At 38.2% G+C, this 23,333-nt stretch overlaps 1 protein-coding gene and 2 pseudogenes across 1 annotated transcript; all 3 read right to left on the bottom strand.

Moving 5' to 3' along the window:
• Positions 1-859: 859 nt before the first annotated feature.
• On the bottom strand, positions 860-1,858 carry LOC146373665 (P2Y purinoceptor 13 pseudogene; annotated as a pseudogene).
• Positions 1,859-6,682: 4,824 nt separating this feature from the next.
• On the bottom strand, positions 6,683-7,966 carry LOC146373664 (P2Y purinoceptor 13 pseudogene; annotated as a pseudogene).
• A 1,309-nt stretch (positions 7,967-9,275) lies between these two features.
• LOC146373663 (P2Y purinoceptor 12-like) lies at positions 9,276-12,145 on the bottom strand. Its single transcript, XM_084951703.1, has 3 exons — positions 11,993-12,145; positions 11,411-11,667; positions 9,276-10,951 (listed from the first exon to the last, which is right to left on the bottom strand). The coding sequence occupies exons 2-3, from the start codon at positions 11,660-11,662 to the stop codon at positions 10,106-10,108; spliced, it is 1,098 nt and encodes a 365-aa protein (XP_084807829.1). The 5' UTR covers positions 11,663-11,667; positions 11,993-12,145; the 3' UTR covers positions 9,276-10,105.
• Positions 12,146-23,333: the final 11,188 nt, after the last annotated feature.

Raw genomic sequence — 23,333 nt, 5'->3', positions numbered from 1 at the left:
GAAGAAAATGATATTATTATAAATTGCCTCTGTTTGAAATAGCATGTATTTTCTGTAAATAGTATCAAATTACAACAACAACTGACTGATTGACCATCCCCTTCCACTCTCACTTTCTTGTTAAAAATAGGACATTCTGAGAACATTGCAAAAGTAACTTCCTGTGGGATTTTGTTTGGATTTGAACCAAGAATTATGACAGCTGCAAAGCAAGTTGAGAAATAGCACGCATGTTTCTATTACAAGTCTCCAAATTATGTTGTTGCTTAACACACATCACGCATGTAGATACATATCATGACAGATAAACACAATATAATTCCATGAACCAACAGTCAGTTTGGCACACACAAAGAAAAATATATAAGTAAAAGCTCAGTGAGATCAGATGGAATATACAGACATATATTTTAGCAGATTAATAATTAGTAAGCAATGCAGTAGGACATAAACTTGTTGCATACATGGTTAATATCATACAAAAAATGTCTTTTAGACAAACTCTTTATTGCCATGAACCTTATTTACTTTAACCACAGTCATTACAAAACATCTGCATGAAAGACAGATGATTGAATGTGCTTTGCATGATAATTGCGTTGTCTCCATTCGCCTTCTGATTAAAATGCAGTGCTACTTTTACATAAAATCAGCATGAAAATACCACTCACTCTGTTGTGTTTCATGTTACAGTTTTTCAAACTCTTCATGTGGTACATTTAGTACTAAAAGGACAATTTTACACGATTTAAAAGAGTAAATAATGCAATTAAATGTTAATAAATACAGGAATAATTAAGTTCACTACAGCAATAACATCTGAGCTGATCTAATCAGGGATAATATTTTGTAAGAGCTATCAGAATTTAGTCTGTTGCAAAGTAGTGTCTGGTTTGTCTGGTGCTGAAGCCAATTTAAGTGAGATGGCAACATCTGCCATCAAAGATATCAGTTTCTCTTTGAACTCTCTGCACAGAAAGACATAGAGAAGTGGATCTATGCACGTGTTTGTGGTGGCAAGCCAAAGGCTGGCATCTTTGGCAAACTTGCTCAGTTCAAACAAGCAGGAATTACTGGCATAGTTGACTTGCTGAAACGTGTATGGGATCCTGACTATGTGATATGGTCCAAACGCCACAAAAAAGACAATAATAACAAGAAAAACGCGTAGTTTGATTTTCTGCTTTCCATGGTTGTTATTGCTGCCGGAGTTTCGAAATGACTCGATGACTTTGTTTGTGATGCAGATGTAGCAAACCACAATGACCAAACTGACAATCCAGAAGAAAACATTGACAAAAATCACTGTTTTTGTATGATATACAAATCCTTCTGTTCCTTTCATTTGCATACAAGTGGTGACCTGTGTCAAGTTGGGTGATTTATTAGTTAAAATTATATTTGGTAAACCTGAGACTCCAAATATTGTTATCCAGACTATGCCTGCTATCACTTTGCTAAATGCCACATTCTGGCCAAAGTTTCCGTGGGGTGTCATGATTTTGAAGAAACGGTCTACACTAATTAAACCCAACAAACCAATACATATGTACATTAGACTGTACATAACGACACTGAAATAACGACATGACAGTTTGAATATAATTTGTGATGCACCCGACAAGTCAGATGCAATTTTGAATGGGACGATCAAGGTTATTAAAGTGTCAGCAGCTATCAGATTTTTCAAATACACCACAAAGGTGGTGGTGGACTTAAGGTGTAGGGACACCCAGGCTGCTACACCATTCAGCAACAAGGCTAAAGGGAACATCAGATAGTAGAGGGCTGGGATAACATTTGGGTTGTAAGTGAAGCTGTGGCACTTTGAATCATTTTGAGCTGTCGCAGTTGGCATCGCTCCACCTAGAGAAGGAAAACATGTTTTAAACTGACATAGTTCCAGAAAAGAAAATCCCTATATAGTCTGTTTAGTAACGTATGTATTTTAAACAGATTGTTCCTTGAATGCATTCAACTTGAATGGACGTGAAACACTACATGTATCATTGCTACTTTGAACAAAAAAACTGTTATAGATTTAAAACTGTCTGTGTAGTTGGATTTAAGTGCTTAAAGTGAAAGCTTTCAGGACATGTTTAGTGCCATTTTGTGCCAGTACAGAAAGTGACGTCACTGGTTAGTTAGTTGTTTAGTTGCTGCTAAGATACTTAAATTGGTTTATGTAAGTTAACTAGGCCCTGAGTGAAAAACAAGGAAACTGGAACTGATAAGCAGTCTAAGGGGGTCAAATTTATGCTGCCCTTGACTGCAGCAATACGTTTTATATTTATATATAAAAGTCCACTTTCACTGTCTGTCTCTTGAGCATTAATTGTTTTTTCATTGCTAGCTAGCTGCACTAAAATGGGAAAATCCACTGGTTAACCATGATGTTATGGTTTGTAGAGCATTTATAAATGAGGATTGTGTCGATGAGAGCCAAGCTGGAGTCTGACATTCAGTTTGGTGTTTCAGCTGGCTTAGAATACAGAAGCATCTGTGCCGAGTATGGCCTGGAAACCTCAAGGTCAAAATAGGAGACACCCCTAGGGTGACGTAGTGTACCAAATAACAGCAACATCAGGAAAAAGGGAAACGAGAAGCTGAAGAAGCACCAAGGGATCAGAGAAGAGCTTGAGAAGATGTGAGGGTGAAGGTAACAGTGGTCCCAGTGGTAATCAGAGCACTCAGTGCAGTGACTCAGCAGCAGATCCCAGGAACAACATCGGAGATCTCTGTCCAGAAGAGCGCAGTCCTAGGAACAGCTGATATACTGCACAGGATCCTCAAGCTCCCAGGCCTCTGGTAGAAGACCCGAGCGTGAAGGATATACCGCCCGCACGGGCGAGAGGGGGATTTTGTTTATATAAAATAGTCTTTTCCCAAGTACATCTAAACGGTTTACACCATAACAGATTACTACATGCACGTCACACCACAAACCTAATTAAGTTTCTTACCAGAACTGGGTGATTGTGGCTCAAGAGTTGGGAGTTTGCCTTGTAATCGGAAGGTTGCCGGTTCAAGCCCTGGCTTGGACAGTCTCTTGGGCAAGACACTTCATCTACTGGTGGTGGTCAGAGGGCCCGGTGGCGCCAGTGTCCGGCAGCCTCGCCTCTGTCAGTGCGCCCCAGGGTGGCTGTGGCTACAATGTAGCTTGCCATCACCAGTGTGTGAATGTGTGTGTGTGAATGGGTGGATGACTGGTTGTGTAAAGCGCTTTGGGGTCCTTAGGGTCTAGTAAAGCGCTATACAAATACAGGCCATTTACCAAAGCAAAATTGGAAATCCTTATATCCATCAGCGTGTCGGCAGGGAAACAATCCTCTCCTTCAATTAGATTTGGACTTTTTTATGTTAGGATTCCTGATCATGAACCCTATAAGAAACTTATAGGGTTATTTGTGGTGAATGTAGTGACCTGATATGTTGTAAACAGTTTGGATGTGTTTGAGATTCCACAAAATGTTATTGCATAAAACAGCACTGATCGAATGTTGTGAACATCAGGGTATTGCAGTGCTTAGTACACCAGAAGTGGATAGGAAAAATGACAGGAAAAATCAAGTTTCTGACTTCAGCTCGGTGCACCTGACTCAAACAGAATCTCCTCCACAGGGTCCTCACTTGTAAAGTGCTCTACAAACCTAACATCATGTTTAACAGGCGGATTTTTGCATTTCAGTGCAGACAGCAACTAAAAACAAATTACTGCTTAAAAGACACAGAGTTAAAGTAAACAGCGCATCCTTTTTTGTTTTGTTTTTTTGCAGGTTTTTTAAAATTCCTTATTACAGCCCTGCATAGACTGCTTTCCAATTTTAGTTTTCTTTTTTTTCCACTCACTTGTTGGCTTTGTTACTGTTAGCTAACATAAGCTAATTCAAGTCTATTACCAGCAACCAATCAACAAACCAACCCAGTGATTCTGTGTTACAGTGACACAGTGACAGTCTTTAGAGCAGGGCTCCATGGTGTAAATTAGCCTTAATACATGTAAAGTGTCAAGTCCACTTTAATGTTCAACAATTCATGACTTTTTTATTACTTTGATATTTTGAGTTCTTTACTCACTCTGATTACTCTGAAAGGCTGCATCCCACGTGGCATCCATTATCTCTTGCTTATCTTAGTCCAAGCTGCAGGCTAAACAGGGCAAAAGCAGTGGTGTATTATTATGTTGTTTTAAATACATTTATTTATCACCAGTATTTTATTTTCAATTTTCCATTACACATAAATGACGTCCTTCAATAACTGTATTCAGTGTTAATTACTCTTCAGAATTCCCAGTTATGAAAGCTAATCAAAAAGTAAATACATTATAATCCAAAGGCTACAGATTATATGCATCCTTATCCTGGCAGGATAATTCATTCTCTTTATAGACTTTACAAAGGAGATTTGATAGAAACATAACTAATCCAAGAAATACTCTATACATTGTTTAAATGGTTAAATATGTTTGTTGGTTTAGAAACATATACATTTCTTACAGAAAAGTCTCTCTGTTTAACTTTGCTATGCAGGACATATTTAATGAATTATTCTAAACCAGAACAGAAAAATATTTTCAGTGTACAACTGTAGACTAAATTCAATGTTATTACACTACTCTTGAGAAGTAATTAGTTGAGAGGTTATTTTTGTCACCCCTGATTATGCTATCAAAGTGAACACTATACTCTTAAATAAAGATAAGAGCACATCTTGAGAATAACTTACAGTTGATGACTTGAGTGGTTCTTCTAAGGCACAAGATAATGCTTGGCAATGCACTGACATGGCAGGCGCTTAAGAAATACTGTTGATTTTCATGGCAAACAAATTCAGCTGTGAGTCTGGTAATTTATCAGAGCATATGCAAAAACAATAACAGCTTATTGCTCTCTGCCGAGAAACAAAACAGATGCCATAAATCCAGCTTGCAGTGTAAACTGTGCTTAGACCTGAAATTCAATGGGGTGAACCAGTGTAGTCAGGGTGACCCATGATTTTTAATGCCTGCATATAGACTTCACACATCACTACATCTGCCTCACTTTTAGATTGAAGCATTTATGGGTGTGTATAGAAAATACCTCTAACTCCCGTGTTTTATGTAACTCGTCATCCTCAAAGTTACTCTCCACTCATCATAGTTTTGACTTTTATTGCCAATGTAGGAAATAAACGTTCTTCTGAAAAAATATTATTACAGTGTTTTTAATAGACTGATTGCATTTGCATCGATGGGTTGTTTATTGCACTAGTTAGTTCAAGAAATAAATTGACAATCATGTAGCAAGTGACCAAAGCATGATATTAGATGTTAAAGCAAACACAAAAGCCCTACAGCCTTCACTGAAGTTTGTTGTCTTCTTAAACAAAAGGAAATGCAACAGCTGTCAAGAAAGTTTATCGTGCTGAGTGAGGACTTGTGCTGAATAACAAAGAGGACACAGTTGCATATACACATTTATTCCTTAGAGAACGATTAAAGATTTTGAAAAAAATTACACAGGCTATAAAAGTCTCTAAATAAAAAATTAACTCTAACAAAAGAATTACATGAATTACATTCTGACAACTTAATAGTGCACTTTAACAGTAATCTTATTATATCTTGAAAAAGGATTTATGAGAATTCTTGTGGTTAGCGCTTAGCAGTAGCAGTTTAGCTCTTATAATAAAAGACACAATTACAATCTTTTGTGCGGCAAAAATGCATTTATATAAAGCCGAGTTATCTTTCTATGGTGTGTGAAAAACAAAGCAACAGATGATAATTGAGTTAAAACACTGAAATAATGATAAAACAACCTCCATCTATCCATCCGTCTAAGCATCCACATATTCACCCATTCAAAGAATATGTACATTGCTTAACACATTAATTAGTCCAGCTGTCATAAAAAAAAGAAGACACAAATATTTTAGAAAACTATCAAAAACTTATAAAAACTTATATTGTTATATATCTGGAAAATAAGAAACTGAATTTATGTGTTTATGTAAGTAAAACATTTTAATTAAATGTCAAAATTAGGGGACTACTTGAATAAATTTGAAGTGTGTGTGTGTGTGTGTGTGTGCGTGTGTGTGTGTGTGCGTGTGCGTGTGTGATTTTGAACCCAGTCCTTAAAATCCACAGTTGATGATTTTGGTTCTCAACAAATTTCAAAATTAATCTAAGTGAAGATTTTCAACTTGAATATTTCATTGTTAAAGCTCCAGTCTGTGATTTAAGTGGTCCCGAAATAATCTGAACTGTATATTTATATACATATGTAGAATAACCAGCACATGTATGTATAAAAAACACACAACTTTGATTAAAACAAAAGGCAAATTGAGATTTGCTGAGTCTTTGATTAGCTAGAATAGAACTGTAAATTTACATTGCATTGTACTTATTTTGCAAGCAACATAACATTTATTAATCTATCTATGCATTGTCTTATTTCTGTTGGGGAACCTTCACTCTCAATAGATGCTGATCCTTATTGGGGCACTAGAGGGTGGTACAATACAAACTTTAAAGATCAAAAGTGCTTGCTATGGTTTTGTTTTCTGAGTAAGTCAGAGTTTAATAAATTTACCATAAAACACTCACCCAATTTGTTACCAAAGATCAAATACTTATATCTCAGTTTTAAAGGTTCACAAATACAGAAAAATAGCCTTTGTCCCACTTTGTTTACTGTGACATCACATTTTTGTCACTAGAATGAACACCAGCACAGATACTTTTCTTCATCTCCACTAGTTTTTCTCTGTACTCCTTGCACAGGAAGATGTAGAGAAGAGGGTCTAGGCAGGCACTGATAGCAGACATCCAGGTGGCTAATTCACTGACTATCTTTAACCATGTTGGAGTGCAGACATCAGTGTCAGAGAATTCATTTTGTGTCATAGGAATGCGAATTAAGTGGAATGGCACAAAGCACACCCAAAAAACAAGAAGGATCAAGAAGACTCGCTTGGTTTTCTTCTTTCCCCGTCTGTTATTGCTCCCAGAGTTTCTGAAGGACTGCACTACTTTCATAGTAATGCAGATGTAGCAAAACACAATCAGTATGTTGACACACCAGAAAAGAATCTCCATAAATAAAGCCACATATTTATGGAAGTTTTTGCCAGCTGGAGGTTTCAAAGACGTACATAAATCATCAGTTTCAGTAGCAGGAACCTGTTCAGTGAGAATGATATTTGGAATAGCAGTACCACCAAACAACACAATCCAAACCAAGGTGGACATTATTACACTGAACTTCATATTTTGTCCCAGGACTTTTCCACGTGGTCAAACAATTTTGAAGAAGCGGTCCAAACTGATGAGACCCATTAATGCAATGCTTGTGTACAAAGAGCAGTAGAAAGAGACGCCAGCATAACGGCAGATGAAAGCCCTAAACTCAACTGTTGCACCCGGAAGCATGCTGGCTGCCTTTAGTGGGATCATGAGTGTAATGAGAAGGTCAGCAGCCACCAGATTTTTCAGATACACTATGAAGGTAGAAGTGGACTCTGTCAAAGGAGAGGTGTTCTGTGCTGTTTGACATCGTCAATATCTGGAAAAAATACATAGGGGTCAAAATCAAACTAAGCATTTGTCTGTTTTTTTTGGCAAAATCAACTTTCTCTCCCACTAAGGCCTCATTACACTGCAGATGTGCAGACTAACTGTAGTTACTGTGTGCATAGTTGCTCTCATAGTGCTTTCTAGTCTGGTCGAAATCCAGTTTAGTCTAGCCTGGTCGTTTTTTGGCTGAGGAGTTCCATACACTTGCAGTACATTGCTGTCTACAGGAAGATGTATTCTTCTTTTCCCCAAATCTGTGAAGTTTCCCTCCAGAGGTTATTGGCTTGTCTCGCAATGATTTGAAAGATGAATTGTACAGACACAAGTAGCAGCAGACATATACTCACAGCGTTTAAGTTCAGAGTTTATAATATTACTGATGCGATGCACCAGGTGCATGCTAGGTGAATGGCAGTACTGGACATGAGAGGGGACCTACGCCTGCATTTACAGTATGTGCAACAAGCAAACACAAATAAGCTGCGAATCATGCAAGAGTGTGATATTTCATGTGCGATATGACAACACACAAAGGCTGACATGTCTGACGTGGAGTGACTTTGCTCCGGAGAGGATAAAGAATGGGGCGTGAAATGAGCTGGAACGAGGTTACTTGTAGCACTTGTTTGTACCAGTGTAAATTTTTCCACTTTGCCCACTTCGACATGATTTACATTTTTTATAGTTTAGAAGACATTTGTTACTTGGATTTGTTTTTGAATGCTACCCCACCCTATTTGAATGCATCCTGAATGATGGCTGTTTTGCCACTGAAGGTTTTATTTTTGCCTCACTGAATGCAGTACATAACACATGCAATCACCTATAGATGCATTAACATAACTACATTTTTAAATACCTCATGTATGTATTGAGTCACAACCTTGCTTTATCTCGTGAAGTGTACTGAGGCGCTTCCCTTTCAGCCTAATACAAACCATTTGCTTCATAGGTTCCTTAACATGTCAAGTACTTACTGACGGTTTGGTTCCTGGTGATGGCAATAACATGATTCTGTTCTCAGTGAGTTACACATGCATGTCAGTAAATATGTTTCAGCTTGAAATCATGAAGAGCCGATGCGTGTCCTGTGTGAGTGAGCAGACCTGATTGTTTTTCTCAGTCAGAGACACGCAGGGACACAGGTAAACAAAACTGAAGCTATACAAATGCACTGTTAAGTCATAAAGAGACCTTATGCTCTTTTTAAACAAACAACATTTAAGCATACGAATGATTTATCACTCTGATGTTAACCAGTCCTACATATATATTTAGTTTCAGATAATAGTGAAAATAGTGTTAAGCCACTCACCACAAGGAATGGTGAAGTCCTTAACTCCAAACTGCACAACATGAAAGATTAATGCAGTAAAAAATGAATTGAAAGTGTCTATGTGCCTTTTCAACCAGAGAGATGCAAATCTGTGAGCAGATTCAAATGACACATATTGGTAGGCCTTGTGTTTTCAGGCTAGAGGGAAATGATTTATGAAGCTGGAAATCGAGGTTGTTTTATTACAAGCATTTATTACTAATGTGTATTAGGTTTTTTGGACTTTTTAAAAAAATTTTAGTTGGGTATTGTTTTGAAATGTGAATAATTAAATAGATTTTTATAGAAGTAGACAGTCCAACAATAATTACAAAAGAGCGATGCAGGGTTTAATAATAGCCTGTGTGAGAAAAAGCCACAGAAAAGCTGTAGTTGACACTTGACTTCCTTTATTGTTGTTTCATAATGTGTTTCTGCAAACCTTTTAAACAACTATCTTTTTGCTATGCAGTTATGACAGAAAGCAGCGTTTGTTTTTGGAGATCCCTGATCTGTCCATTCCAACTTTAGTTTCGTTGTAATTCATTTAATGCTTCAGAATAGCAATAATAACAAGACTGCATAACCTGCTCTATGGTTTACTTATCCTTAAATCTCACTCAGTGCTAATGCAAGCAGCAAGCACCCCCGTGCAGCATAAAGACATCACAGTATACTAACAGGCGATTGCATATAATACTTAGGGCTCATTATACAGATTTTTACTATAGTTTCACAGTAAGATATTCTCTGGAAGTCTTAAAGTTAGTATTATGACTGCTTCTCAATTCTTCTTTTGTTGACAGTGTGAGAATAAAAAAATCCCCAAAATGTTATGTCCAACTTCAACAGAAGTAGAAAGAAGAAGTAAGAAAAAGTGATAGAGAAGAAGACTAGAAAAGCAAACATCGGCAACACTGCGAACGTGTTGATTTGTTTCAGCTTCTCATTGTGGTAATGCTGATTCACACTGTTTTCAAAGACAGTGTAAAATCAAATATATGGTTTAATGTAATTTACAATGCTATTAGTATTTTTGTAATATTATAAGTTGGTAATAAAGACAAATATAGGCCGTGGCTTACTCTTCTACAGCCAGCGACAGGCTTTAGATCACTATATCTGTCCCTTGCAGTATGTCATACAGTTGAATTTGGATTTAGTTGACTTCTTTACTATACGTCATCATAAATGCCTTCATATCTTTCTCAGGCCCAGTGATTTTATGTACTAGCAGTGGAGTTTCCCTGAGGGGAGCTGCACGTGTTGGTATCTGATCCTCTTCCTGTTAGCCAGCTACAAGTGCCAGGAAGTAGGTGCAGGGTATTAAACAGAGTGGTCCTGAAGGACTTACAGAGAAAGAAGTAGATGAGAGGATCCAGGACAGAATTCAGGGATGAGAGGAAAAGTGTACTTTCCTTCAGCTGAAAGAAGAAGAGCTTGAGTTTGCAGTCAAAGCTTTTGGCTCGGGTCTGGCTTATTGTGTATGGCACTCGGGCAAAGTGAAATGGCACAAAGCACACAAAGAACACTGCCAGAACCAGGAACACATTTGCATTAATCTTTCTTTTGGCCTTGTGAGGCTTTCTAACTGTTCCCCGACTTGCAGCTTGAGATATTGAGCCTCCGGTGCTGTGAGACTTTGTGCGAGAGTAGGAACGGTACAGCTCTTTGGTGATTAGAGTGTAGCAAACTATCACAGTTAACAGGTTGCCCCAGAAAATCACTTGACAGACATGATTTACTATCTCATGCCAACGTAGCCCCCCCCCTGTCTTCAGTTTGCTGCACTGGAAATATCGAGAAGTCGGGGTTTTACTTGTTAGGATTACATTGGGAAGACAGAGAATTACGAGGAAAGTCCAGATGGCCCCCGAAAGGAGTTTTCGATGTTTCAGCCGAGTTGAATTAGTGCCCTTAAATGGGTTAAGGGTCTTTCTGCAGCGATCAATGCTGATCAGGCCAAAGAAGAGGATGCTGATATACATGCTGAGGTAGAAAAGCACGGAGGAAACTCGACACACAAATATCCGTAGGCCAATGGACGCCATGTTGGAGTCTGACAACACCTGCAGAAACACAAACATTTGTGCTGTCAAACACCTATTCCATATTCAAACCACAAATTCTATCTCTAAGTTTGATGGAACCTATTTTCATTGGATTACCCTGAAATTTATGGTTCATAAATTGTCTGTCTTTTAATTTTCTCTCACAGGAAACTCTCTTATTAAAAATCTGATCTTTAGAGTTAATAGATGTTTATTCATCAGGGGCTTACAATTTAAAACTAATCACTTCTTGCTTGATTTCTTTGTAGTTCAGAACTCATGATTCTGACTTACCAACTGCAAATTTGTTTGCTTAATTATATTTACAACTCAGGCTCATAATCATTTCTTAGAACTTAAAATGATGAGAAAAAAATTGAAATACTTACAAATAACCTATGAAATACCAATAATTTTATAATTAACCATCAATGAATCCTTAACCCATTTAGATTTCCTAATGCAACCGTGACAAACCTTGAAAGGGAATGTGAAGGTCATGATGACATCTGCGACCACAATATTCTTCAGGTATATGATGAAGTGAGACTGCGAGGGGATGCGAAGAAATATCCACACTGCCAGACCATTGAGTGACATTCCCACCAGGAAAAGAAAGGAGTAGAGAATGGGAAAAACCACATTCTTCAAAACATTGTCACGGGAGCAAGTGCTGTTGGTGTGGCTGTGATTGCCAGCGAACAGGGGGAAAGCTGTATTTCTCTCCATGTTGCCTGAAAAAAAATGGGAGAGGAAGTTGTTTTTCTTTAAGTTGCTCAAGAACCTAAATCATGAAAAAGTGAATCTTTGTGTAGCCACATGCTGTATGGAGGAAGTGGCTAAAAACACCAGAAATAAACAGCGTTGTTTTGCTGATGCCATTTTGTACAATGTTCATGAAAACAAACACTGTGCAATACACCTGTCTTAACAGCACAATTTTTAACACCTGTTTTTTTGTATATTTTAGCAAAGACTGCTACAGAATTATTTCAAAATTTGCTAAACATCAAATTAAACACCTTTATTAAAAATAGGCTGTAAGGTTCTGTTTTTCACCTGACAAGTTCTCTTGCGTTCTGTCAGTGAATCCACATCAAGTCCCTGCGTGGTGTCTTTTGGGTTTAATGGTCCCTCGCTCTTTAATACTTCCAATTCTTACCAGATATAGACTGTCTGGTCCTCCTAGTTTCAAAGGTTTGAAAAACAGGGCATGTGTTGCTAGTGATGTGTTGGTCACAGGAAGTTATCCTTGTTGCCTTCTTCTTTCACTTTCCTGTCATGTGTCATTTCCAGAGTTATGTAATCAGACACAAACACCATTTTATTTCACTTCTTTAACAGATGACAATAATACCACAATCTCACTGGAAAAGAAACAAAATAATGAAAGTACAGCAAAATTCATTAAATTGAATATAAATCAATTTTTTTTAAACTATAAATACAAGTGAATCAGCTCCCCCCCCCCTTTTTATTTTTTTATTTATTTTTTTTAGCTTCCTTTAATTTAAATTACAACTATTTTGTAACTTTCACTGCTTCTACTTTGTATAGGCATTTTTTCAGGCAGTAATTTTTATTTTTATTAAATTGTTCTCCCAAGTCTTTTCAGTCAGGGGACAAAGAACACATTGTATTATAACCAACACATATTAATAGCTATTTACATTTCTCTATAAAACTATCCGGTCTTTAGCCATGTCTGGGCCTAAACTCCGCTGCAGGTCCATAAGTCAAACGATCACTGCTTGATCACTGAGAGTTGAAAAACTGTCTAAATTCTTTCATATGTAATAAAATAATCAGTGTGGCTGCTCTACCAGGTGTAACAATTAAGTTTAACATCCAGGCATCCATGAAAACGGAATTTATGGCATTTAACGGAGTTAGAAGTTAGCAGGGAGTTAGCTCGCTAGCTTCCATCTAAATATGATATAGCATGTTTACAGTTTTTCAGCAAATATTGAAAATATCTTGCATTGCTTAGATTTTGATAATGGAAAATCTCTCTCTCTCTCTCTCTCTCTCTCTCTCTCTCTCTCTCTCTCACACACACACACACACACACACACACACACACACACACACACACACACACACACACACACACACAAACAGGAAAAAATAAAAACGAACAACAAAAAAGAACGGCTGGGAGGCATATGGCAGTAATACCTTTTCTTCCATTGTGAAACAATATCAAGGGGTTTTTGGCAGGTGCTTTTCCACCGCTCGGAGCTCCATTCAGAATTTGAACTCAGTGCCTTCCCATATCATTTTGATTGTAACGGTTATAACCGTGTTCCATGATGTGAAATAAACGTGTCCATTTAGACAGGCTCACCTTCTAACTTCCCTCTTTTGGAGTCAGAGCCTGAAGAAACACCAGCCATCTGTGATGAGATATTTTAAGTCTGGTCCAAAGGCCTTTTAGAAAACAACAACAACAACAACAACAAACAAACCAAAAACCATCACGACCCTTTTAATAAATAAACGATTAAGTAAATAAATAAATAGTAGAACAAACCATTCTTATCTCCGCCTTGCCATACTGTTTTGTGACCCCTGGCTACACTTGCCTGCATTTGTTTTCATGAAGGCTTTTGAAGGCTTTGAAGGGTTCTAAGTTTAATAATCTTAACTGTATGTCACATGTTCAACAACATTTTTAAAAGAAACATTTTCTGTACCTTAAAAACACAGTAAATAAGAAAATTACTCACTAAAACCTAAGCTATAAATATTAGTATTTAAAAAAAAATAAGCACAAGTAATGATGTTCAGTCCAGTTACAGTTTCAGAATATTGTGCTCGATATTTAGAAAGGTGTGTTTTATAATTTTATGAATGATTTGCTGATGAGCACTGGCTATAAAGGCCCATATTTACTTCTCTGTTTAGCACATTACTCTGATGCCTTCTGCCCTTCATTTTCCTGAATGCCAGCAGTTAGCATGACAATGCAACAACTTCCTGTGTCTGGAAGATTGGCGTAATCATTTGGCGGCTGTTAACTTGTTAAACTTAACTCAGGGCTCAAGAAAGAAGAAAAACAATGGGTTATGAATAAACTATACAATAGCAGTGTTTAAAAAAGAAATAATGTTATTATTTTGATTCTTACTCTAAACTGTAAGTGCGTCAAACCTTGAGTGTGAAGGTTATGATGACATTTACACTGACAGGTGTTACTGTTCTGTAACATAAAGCCATTGTGTAGTGTCTGATTTTGTTCTGCGTTTTCTGATGTTTTATATTCATACTGGTGTGTGGTATACGTTCATGTATGTTTGGGGGATCAGCCGCCTCTGTTTTTAAATCTTTTTTTAAGCAAGACATCCTGCCCATGTCTGTACTTCTCTGCCCATCACATGATCCTGATGGCCTTCTGCCCAGAATTTTCATCAGTCCCAGAAGCTAGCATGGCAATGCTGCAACTTCCTGTGTCTGGACTAAGACTGGCATTATCAGCAGTATTCAGTTCCTAGAAATGCTTTTCTAAATTTGTTTGTGCCTGCATCTATTAGTCATGTGGTGTCAAATATCACTTTCTAAACTCTCTATAAACTAAAATATTATATGTAAGGTCATTTTTCCAATCCGCCATATTTCTATCCAGTCATGGTTTCTGCAGCTATGTTCTCGTCCCATCTGGGTTTGATCAGGACTGAATCAAGCATGCGTTCTCCTGGATTGGACCCAGGATCTACATATGCTTCTTTTCATTTTAACACTAATCTGTCCGTCTCTTTGGTTTCCCCACTTTTCTCGGCTTTGGTTTTCATAGATTTATTTACTGTTTAAAAATTTGAACTCAGGTCTGACATAAGTTGGTCAGCACTACCCACTGCAGAGTTTTATTTAAAAGAATCACAGCTTACTTCCAGGGAAGGTCATTTTTGTAACCTTGTATGGGAACTGTATGGGCAAAATCACATGTTAAAGACGCAGACCAAAAATGGCATTTATGCAAAAACACACCACAATTAAGAACAACTAGACTTTGCAGTATTTCCAGTTTTGGTTAACTTAACTTCACTGTCTCAGAATATTGGTCAAAACTATGTCTGAAAAATGTTTATTGGACAGTTTCAGATGCATAAACTATAAACAGAATCCAAATTATTTTGCCTCAAATCCTCATTCAGCAAACCCCTCAGCCTTGAGGAGAAAATCCCCACCGAACACAGCCACATGGTCCCAGGTGCTCAACCCAGTTTTTGTGTTTGCTTTGGTTTATGTTCTAGTCTGTATTTGTGTCACTGGAGCTCAGTCTTCCTAGTCTCATATCTGTGTCTTTCAGCCTTCGCAGTCATGTACCCACGTCCTTCTGTTCTCTCCGGTCCCATGTCAAACCCACATGTCTTAGTCTCAGTGGTTGTACTTCCTGTTTTATTTTGATAATCTCCTGCTTCCTGTGTATTATGTTCAGTTTTGCTTCCCCTGTCACGTCACTCAGATTAGTGTCAGCTGTGCTCCTGCCTGTGACTGCTTCCCTCGTTATCCTCTTTGTGTACATATTGTCTGTGTTTCCGTTGTCTATGTTCGCTGTCATGTTCTCATGCATAGCAGGTGTTTGTTCTGTCCACCTGTTTTCCTTCCTGTCAGTGAATCAGTTTATTTTATGTTTTGTGACTGTTTAGTTTGTCCTTTGCCTTTTATTTTTTGGTTGCCTGTTTTTCCAGCATTAAAGCTGATTTTTAGTTCAGTCCAGTATTTTTGGGTCCAGAACTCTACCTGGCATGCACCTACACCTGCAGATATGACAGATACTGGCGACTTTTGTGTCTTTAGCATGTAGGTTGTGATCAACTGACAGTTTCTTGTAAACCTCGTAGAATTTTATGGTTTGCTTCAAGTGACTATTCATTCATTTCCATTGAACAGACACTATTTCACGTCTTCAAATATATCAAGTAATTAATAGATAATTACAAAAGTTAAATATTTGAAAACAAAAGCTAAAATAGAGGAACAAGCATAACACAAAGCATAACACAAGACTCGAGCTTTTCGCAACACTATCCCCCTCTGTTCACTCGCATAGTCTTCCGATCAACCACAAACTTAAACACTGCTAACATACCAGCAGCGTCAAACTACTCTTTTCACCCTGTGGTAAAAACTTGAGAGTACATAGAGAAAAACTGCTTTAGGCAAAACCTTAAATTGACCTGTGAGGTTGGGGTAACTTTGAATGGAGTTGGACAGAATGGAAGAAAGTCTTGTTTTCAGGAAAATATCAAACTTTTAACAACGAGGTCTAAAAGCTGTCTGAAGATGCTCCCCTTGCCTGGTTGATGCACGGGCAAGTTGACGCTGAACTTTGACCTCTGACCTTTGCTAACAGTTTATGTTTGATCACTTTGTCATGATGACAGGTTTAAAGACGTTAGACAAAAACTTCTTACTACAGCGCGAGAGAAAGAAAAACAGTGAGGGTGGTCCTTGCTTGTGGTCTGTTTGACACAGTCTTTTGCCTTTATGTGCGCATGTGTATATGTATGCATTTCCTTTGGCTGGCTTTCAAATTGGTCTCTCTCCACAAAGTGACAGTGTAAGGTTTTTCTTAGCTACCGCTCCTACTTGTGTGCTGCTCTGTGTAGTTTCCCGTGGGTCTGCCTTCCATATGGTTATCCACCTTGACCAACTTGACACAGATCATATAGAGATCATATAGAGGTAGACTGGTCTAGCTAAAAATAGTGAGCTACAGCATCTATAGCTTTTATCAAGATTGAAACAATATTTGCTGCCATTACATATTTATGATAAAACTCTTATGAAATGGTCTCAGAGTCATACTGCTAACTTAAGCACATTCTTCATTTCTCATGATCCCCATGTGTCCAGTACAGGTGTGCTGACTGTCTGCATTGAAATGGCATGAATACAAGACCATCAGTGGATCCAACTGGCTCCGAGTTTGTACCGGTGAATGATGTAGTTCATTCCATGTCAGGCTCCAGTTTGTTGCTCCTATGATGTTTTCCTAGCAACAGCTTTTGTCTCTGCATTGCTACAAATCACTATTCATGTCTGAGGTCTGGCATTTGCATCACTGAATGACCTAGAAACACTACTTGGCTTGCGCAACAGATTTTTCCACAAATACATCCATTTGCCACAATTTAGTGGATGCACCAACAGAAGTGCTGAACAAAAGTTTGTAAATTTTTCCAGATTTTGAATACATATATAATGACACTGTAACTATATATCTTAGAGTAAATGCAACATGATTGTAACTGTGCTCGGTGTCACATATAGAATTAATATCAATGTAAAGTTATACCTTTAAAAGTACTTACATGTATATTTCAAACCATCAGTACAGCTGTTTACTTACACTGTGTATTACAGTTCTTACATATATGGCCTAGTTCATGCCTCCCATGACCACAAGTATAACCATTTATGAATTGTTACAATACCTATAATTGCAATGGGTTGTCTTGAATTGTTAAAACATTTTTTGTTTGTTTCTTCAATTCAGTTTTTTAAAATTCCAAGTAACTATTGTCATTACTGATATAGGTGAGCATTTTTATGTAAATAGTACCCAGATTATTCATAATAATCAGCACAATCAGTGGTGGTTTAATGTGTGTTCCTGTGTTGATACTACTTGACATTGTGATTACACAGCAAGATGCATGGAGAAAGTCAAATGCCTATTAGCTCAGCTGTTGTATGTAGCAGCCTCACCTCAAATCAAAACTGAATTTACCCAGCATCACTAGCTATCACTTACGCAACCTCCTGATGATTCAGTTTAAGGAACCAATCTGCTTACATGTACTAATGAGGCAAGAAGGCCTGCTATAAGCCAGGTAATAGGAAAAATCTGCTATGAATACAAAGTGGTAACACATACCTACATTTTTTGTTATGTGTTTTGCTGCTCGCACCTGTCAGCAGTGGCATATTTTTTTTTTACTTTTAAAGTCTCATCAGGGTGCTAAAGTTTGTTTGGTAATCTCCAAACCCACTGACCAGGAGAGCAGGGGGAATAACTGTAGCATGAGATTTGAAAAATATGAACAACAGCTCTCTTTTAGAAGCTAGCCAGTGAGGGATACCAGGGATATTTGACAGAGTGTCTCTGTGTGCTCAGCACAGACCTGTGTGCACAAAGAATGCGGCAGGCAGGCCAAGGGGCAGGCCAGAAAGTGTCACATCTGGTCCCCACAAAGGTGGGGGCTAGATGTGCTAAAAGGCCAGTGTAACAAACAAACATGAATTAGTCAAAGGAGCTTGCAAAGAAAAGCGTCTGGACTTCTTTAAGTTGCTTGAAGACGTTTCACCTCTCATCCGAGAAGCTTCTCCACTTCTAAGGTCAAATGGCGGAGAGAGTTTTCTCCAAGCATGACATCCCAGTGCATTTCAGACCCAGCAACACGCTCAGACAAAAACTGGTTCACCCGAAAGACAAAACTCCAAAACACAAACTTAACAATGTGGTGTATGCTGTACAGTGCAGCGAGGAATGCCCAGACCTCTACATTGGAGAGACCAAACAGCCACTTCACAAGAGCATGGCACAACATAGAAGAGCCACCTCCACAGGACAAGACTCAGCAGTCCATCTGCATCTAAAGGATAAAGGTCACTCTTTCGAGGATGCCAATGTTCACATTTTGGACAGAGAGGACAGATGGTTTGAAAGAGGAGTGAAAGAAGCCATCTATGTCCACTGTGAGCGACCATCTTTGAACAGAAGTGGGGGTTTACAACACCAACTGTCTGCCATCTATAATCCAGTTTTGAGTTCCCTCCCCAGACGTCTTAACGCCCACTCACATCCTGGGCCATCTGACCTCAGGAAATTGCATGATAAGGTGGGGCCAGGTTTCACAATGAGCTCACTCGAAACCCTGGCTGATTAGGACCCACGCCCGTTTTCACACCTTGGGTCATGTGATTAGAGGATCATCAGGGGGTCCTTTTGTCCCTCTTTGGGGGGGAAACTCCCACTGGGTTTAAATATGGGACTCTCCACCATTTGACCTTAGAACTGAAGAAGCTTCTCGGATGAGAGGTGAAACGTCTTCGAGCAACGTCTTCAACCAAATGCTTTTCTTTGCAAGCTCCTTTGACTACGATGACCTGGATGACTGAGAACCTTCACAGACAAACATGAATCAGATACTAATATGTTTTAAACCTTAAACAACACTTTACAAAGCCCATAGATTCCAGATATTTAAAGCAAACTAAATAGAAAGCAGATTTTCATCATTGTACTTGAAACAAAATCACCCCAACAAGTTTATCATTTATTTTCAACATGAGATATAAAGAAATAAAACATTCAGAGAGTGTCCAAAGCAACCTTTATGATGACTTTAGCAGCGACTGCTGAACTCAGAGCTGTTGAGGGTTTGTTTTCCCTGTGATGTCATTGTGCTCTCTGAGGTTGCTAGGGTACCATTTATGTGAGGCAGACCAGCCACAGTAGGTGAGCTGGATGAAGTCATGTAAAATTGTTTATAACTAAACCTTGACAGTTTGCATGTTTTATAAAAAGAACCCAATTTATTTCATTTTCTGGGACACTTATATTTGTTTTCAAATGATTTTCAGATTTAAATCCTTTACATATTTTTACATGGATTTTCTCAGCACTATTTGGAACGACATAGATTTTCATAACTGGGTCTATTGATGCCATCTGTTGGTTGGTTGACAAAAGATAACATGTGGCTTAATCTTATTACAAGAAGAAGCCATGTCCATGTCCAAGCCATGTCAAAGATGAGATTCTGAAATTTTCAGCTTGGAGTTCACCAAAAACCTGACAATGAGCAAAGGGGAAAAAAAGGAAATCATCTATGACTTCAGGAACAGCCCTGAGTTGACCTTTCTCAACATCAATTGTGGCAATGGCCACAAATTCCTGGGGAGCATCATCTCTGTTGACCTATCCTGGACTCCAAATACCTCAGCAGTCACAAGAAAGACACAACAGAGACTTTATTGCTCCTCCACAGAGAGTGTGCTGACATGCTGTATCACTGCATGGTACAGGGGCTGTACTGAAGCAGAGGGGAGCAGGATTCAGCAGATCATCAACACAGCTCAGAAGATTGTCAGGTTTTCACTCCCCTCCCTTTTGTCTCAGCAGACCCAGAAACATTTTAAAGGAGTCATCACATCCTGGCTCTCACCTCTTTGATCCAACAATCAAATGACCCCTATGAGCTAGCACTTGACAACAGTGGGAAGGGAAAACTCCCAATGAGCAATATCTTAAATTATTAGAATACTCTGTGTAATATTGTCCATTATTGATTAAATCACAGTGAAACTTCAAAATACATGCACCTGCTTTTTGTCACTATCCATAATCTCATCACCATACGTGGTACTTCTTTATATTTACTGTGTAAATTACTGCATGTTTTTTCTTTGCTTTTCTCTTTTGTTTTTTTGTTTTTTTGCAAGGTGTAGCCACTTTATTATTGTGTTGTACTTTGTATAATGACAGCCAAAGAATTCTAATTCGCATTTAGAACTGAAGGTGAACTGGTCAGTGAAGGTGTAGTGTGTTTCTGGAAAATAAACCTTTTTTGTTCGTGTTCTCTAACAAAATCAAGGTTGTTTGAATCTGTAGCTAGTTAAAAAAAATTGACACCTTACATAACAGTGAAAATATATGTTTATAGAAAACCATCAATGTCACAGTAAACTGGAGCAGGTTTCAGGTTTTGTAATGAGCTTCTGCTGGTGCTGTTCTTTTTTTAATTTATAGCTGTGTAATGTTTCCTCAGCTGTGTTCCAGCTCCTCCAGATTGCATCTAAATTACACACTGGCTTTATTGGAGAGCGGTAAATTAAGCTTTAGCTCCAGAGGCACCGAGGAAATGCTGTCATGTGATGTGAGATGTGTCTAAGTAAAGGAATGTAATTTGCAAACATATGACTCTTTTACAGCAGTCCTCCAGCTTTGTCTTGGTCTTCTTCTACTGGAAATAATTAGGGTTCAAAAAGAATATGGGAAGCCAGTCAAACGGCAACATTCAGTAGGCTTAAAATTCAAGGAATGATTGAACAACATAAGAAAATAATATGAATTAATACATAATGAAGGAATTTAAAATAATAAAGTCGGTATGGTTCAATTAAGCTCCGTGTAGCATAATGACAGCACATTGATTAAAAATATGCTAATACCCCTATGCATTGTAAGACTTATGTAGCTGACCCACCCACCAGTTAAAAAAAAGCATCAGCCTAAGGCGTAAAGTGGCAGTGCCACACTGCTGATGCCGTCTAATTGGGTGAAAGAGCTCGTTTGAAAGCATGTCCCCTTGGGGACCTAATAATTTAGAGGTACTTTGATGTTTTTAGTTGGGTGTTTGTGTAACTGAAAGAAAAATTCTTAGGTAAACAGAAATAGGCTGCACTGGTCCATCTGATTATTCTCTGGGGACCAAAGTACCACATCTGCATCCATAATCAGATGTAAGAACCCAGAGTGAAGTACTTCCACCGCCCTCAAGATAAACACTGTGGGATATGGTCTCATTAAAATCTGTATACAAGTTCTTATATATAAAAACTGTACCACACCACACACTTCTAAATTTGTTAGGACCCTCTTGCTTTCAACATTTCACTTTCTGAAACCTTCAGCCAGTTTATGGTTGAAGCTGATTTATGTACTTTCCCTGGTGCAAATACTTTGCTTCTAGGTAGTGACTAAAAGGCTCACTTTAAAAAGAAAGAGAAAACTTTTAGGGCTTTTGAAAGTAGAGATGAATAATTATATGAGATTTTCATCTGAATTACAGGTGCTTACCTTATTTTTCTTTAATTACATATTAAATATTAACTCAAACTGAAAGATGATTAAACACAACACTGAAAAGCAATAACTCAGGGAACCACCATCCCAGAATGACAGATTGTACCTTGAAGAAAGGTGCAAAAATGGATGGTGTGGTGTGGATGTGTGGATTCTACTTTGCTGGTGTGAAATTCTAGTCGTAGCTCAGATACTGACAGAAACACCAATCGACTGTATGAGCAAGTGTGTGTGTGTGTATTCCCACAAGGCTAAAAAGGCTGTGTGTGTAACAGAATGAGCCATTTTTTTTTACATTTTTGTTTTGAAAGGGTTTTCCACCCATAGGCAGCAAAATATCAGCAGGAGCGTGGCTACATTTTTTCTGGGGACTTTACTTGTTGCCAAGTTTGCAGCTTCAAAGAAGTGAAGCAGACTGTGAGCTAACAGAAGAGTACTGTCTGAAACCGCTGTTGGTCAGCACCCAGCAGTGCTCTCCAGACATCTCAGTTTCCATGTTCATGCTGCTAGCATTCTAGTTTAAGTATGGAATTCATACCACAGACCAAAACTATGTCTCACCCTTCTCTGGTTTCCCTCATCTACCCACTCTGTAAACATCCCTTTTCCTTCACACTTTTTTTCACTTGCTCCTTTTCTTGCTTTTAAATGTCAGTTCTTATTGCAGGTATTTCCCATACAGAAAGATGTGTAACGAGTTATTAAGCTTCTGGATTGCCACATGTTGCAAGACCAGCTTTAGAGCAATATAACAATTTTCCAAGTCTCTGCAACTATATTGGAGGAATGAAACATCATTCTTTTAAAATACATTCCCGTGTTGGATTGTGAGGATGGTTGGAAACACCGTCTATTAGATCTCTTATCAAACCAATATCATATCATGTGAAAGTGATACGAGATGAGAGGAAATGCCACACTGTGAGAACGGGCAGCAGAGTCAGAGCATAGTTATTTATGGATTTAACAATATGAACAATAGCTTTCACATAAGGTGCAATTTGATTAAATATTAAGATGAAAATACGGATTAACTACCACACAGATGTTGTGGTAGGATACTCATATGTACTGGTGGTTCTTGAAAAGAAAATGAATGGTGAAAATCCCAAAAGGAGATTCACTACATGTACAGAATAAGAAAAATGCTCTAGTTCACCAGTGAATGCATTAAATGGTAGTTAGCAAGTCCATGACGCTTTTAAATCTAACTGTGTATATTAATGTTGTGTATTATAAGTAGACTGTTACAAATTGCCACAACATTTCTAGCAGGTCATTTGATTCTGAGTATATTCTGTTTTTCCACAGTCTTCAAGGTGGCCAAGCAGTGGCCATAAGTCCACCTACCCCACTGAGAGTAAAAACAGGCTCTGCTTATCTTCTCGCAACACCGTAGTGTAGCGCTTCATGCTTGAAAAGTCTAGTTACAAAAGCTATGGCCAGCAATTGGGTCAAAAAGTGACTTTGACCTGGTGAAGGTGAATTTCACAAAAAACCCCAGTCCTCCTCTCAGTAGCTTCTCATAAAACCTTATTTTTAAATGGTACTTGTTAGACTTCCACCCTCTTCCTTTAAATATCC

This window comes from Perissodus microlepis, chromosome 14, assembly GCF_051167445.1.
Source record: "Perissodus microlepis isolate ML-2025 ecotype Zambia chromosome 14, ASM5116744v1, whole genome shotgun sequence".
In the NCBI taxonomy this organism is placed as follows: Eukaryota; Metazoa; Chordata; class Actinopteri; order Cichliformes; family Cichlidae; genus Perissodus; species Perissodus microlepis.
Note: the sequence above shows the minus strand (reverse complement) of the source record. Positions and strands in the feature narration are given on the sequence as shown.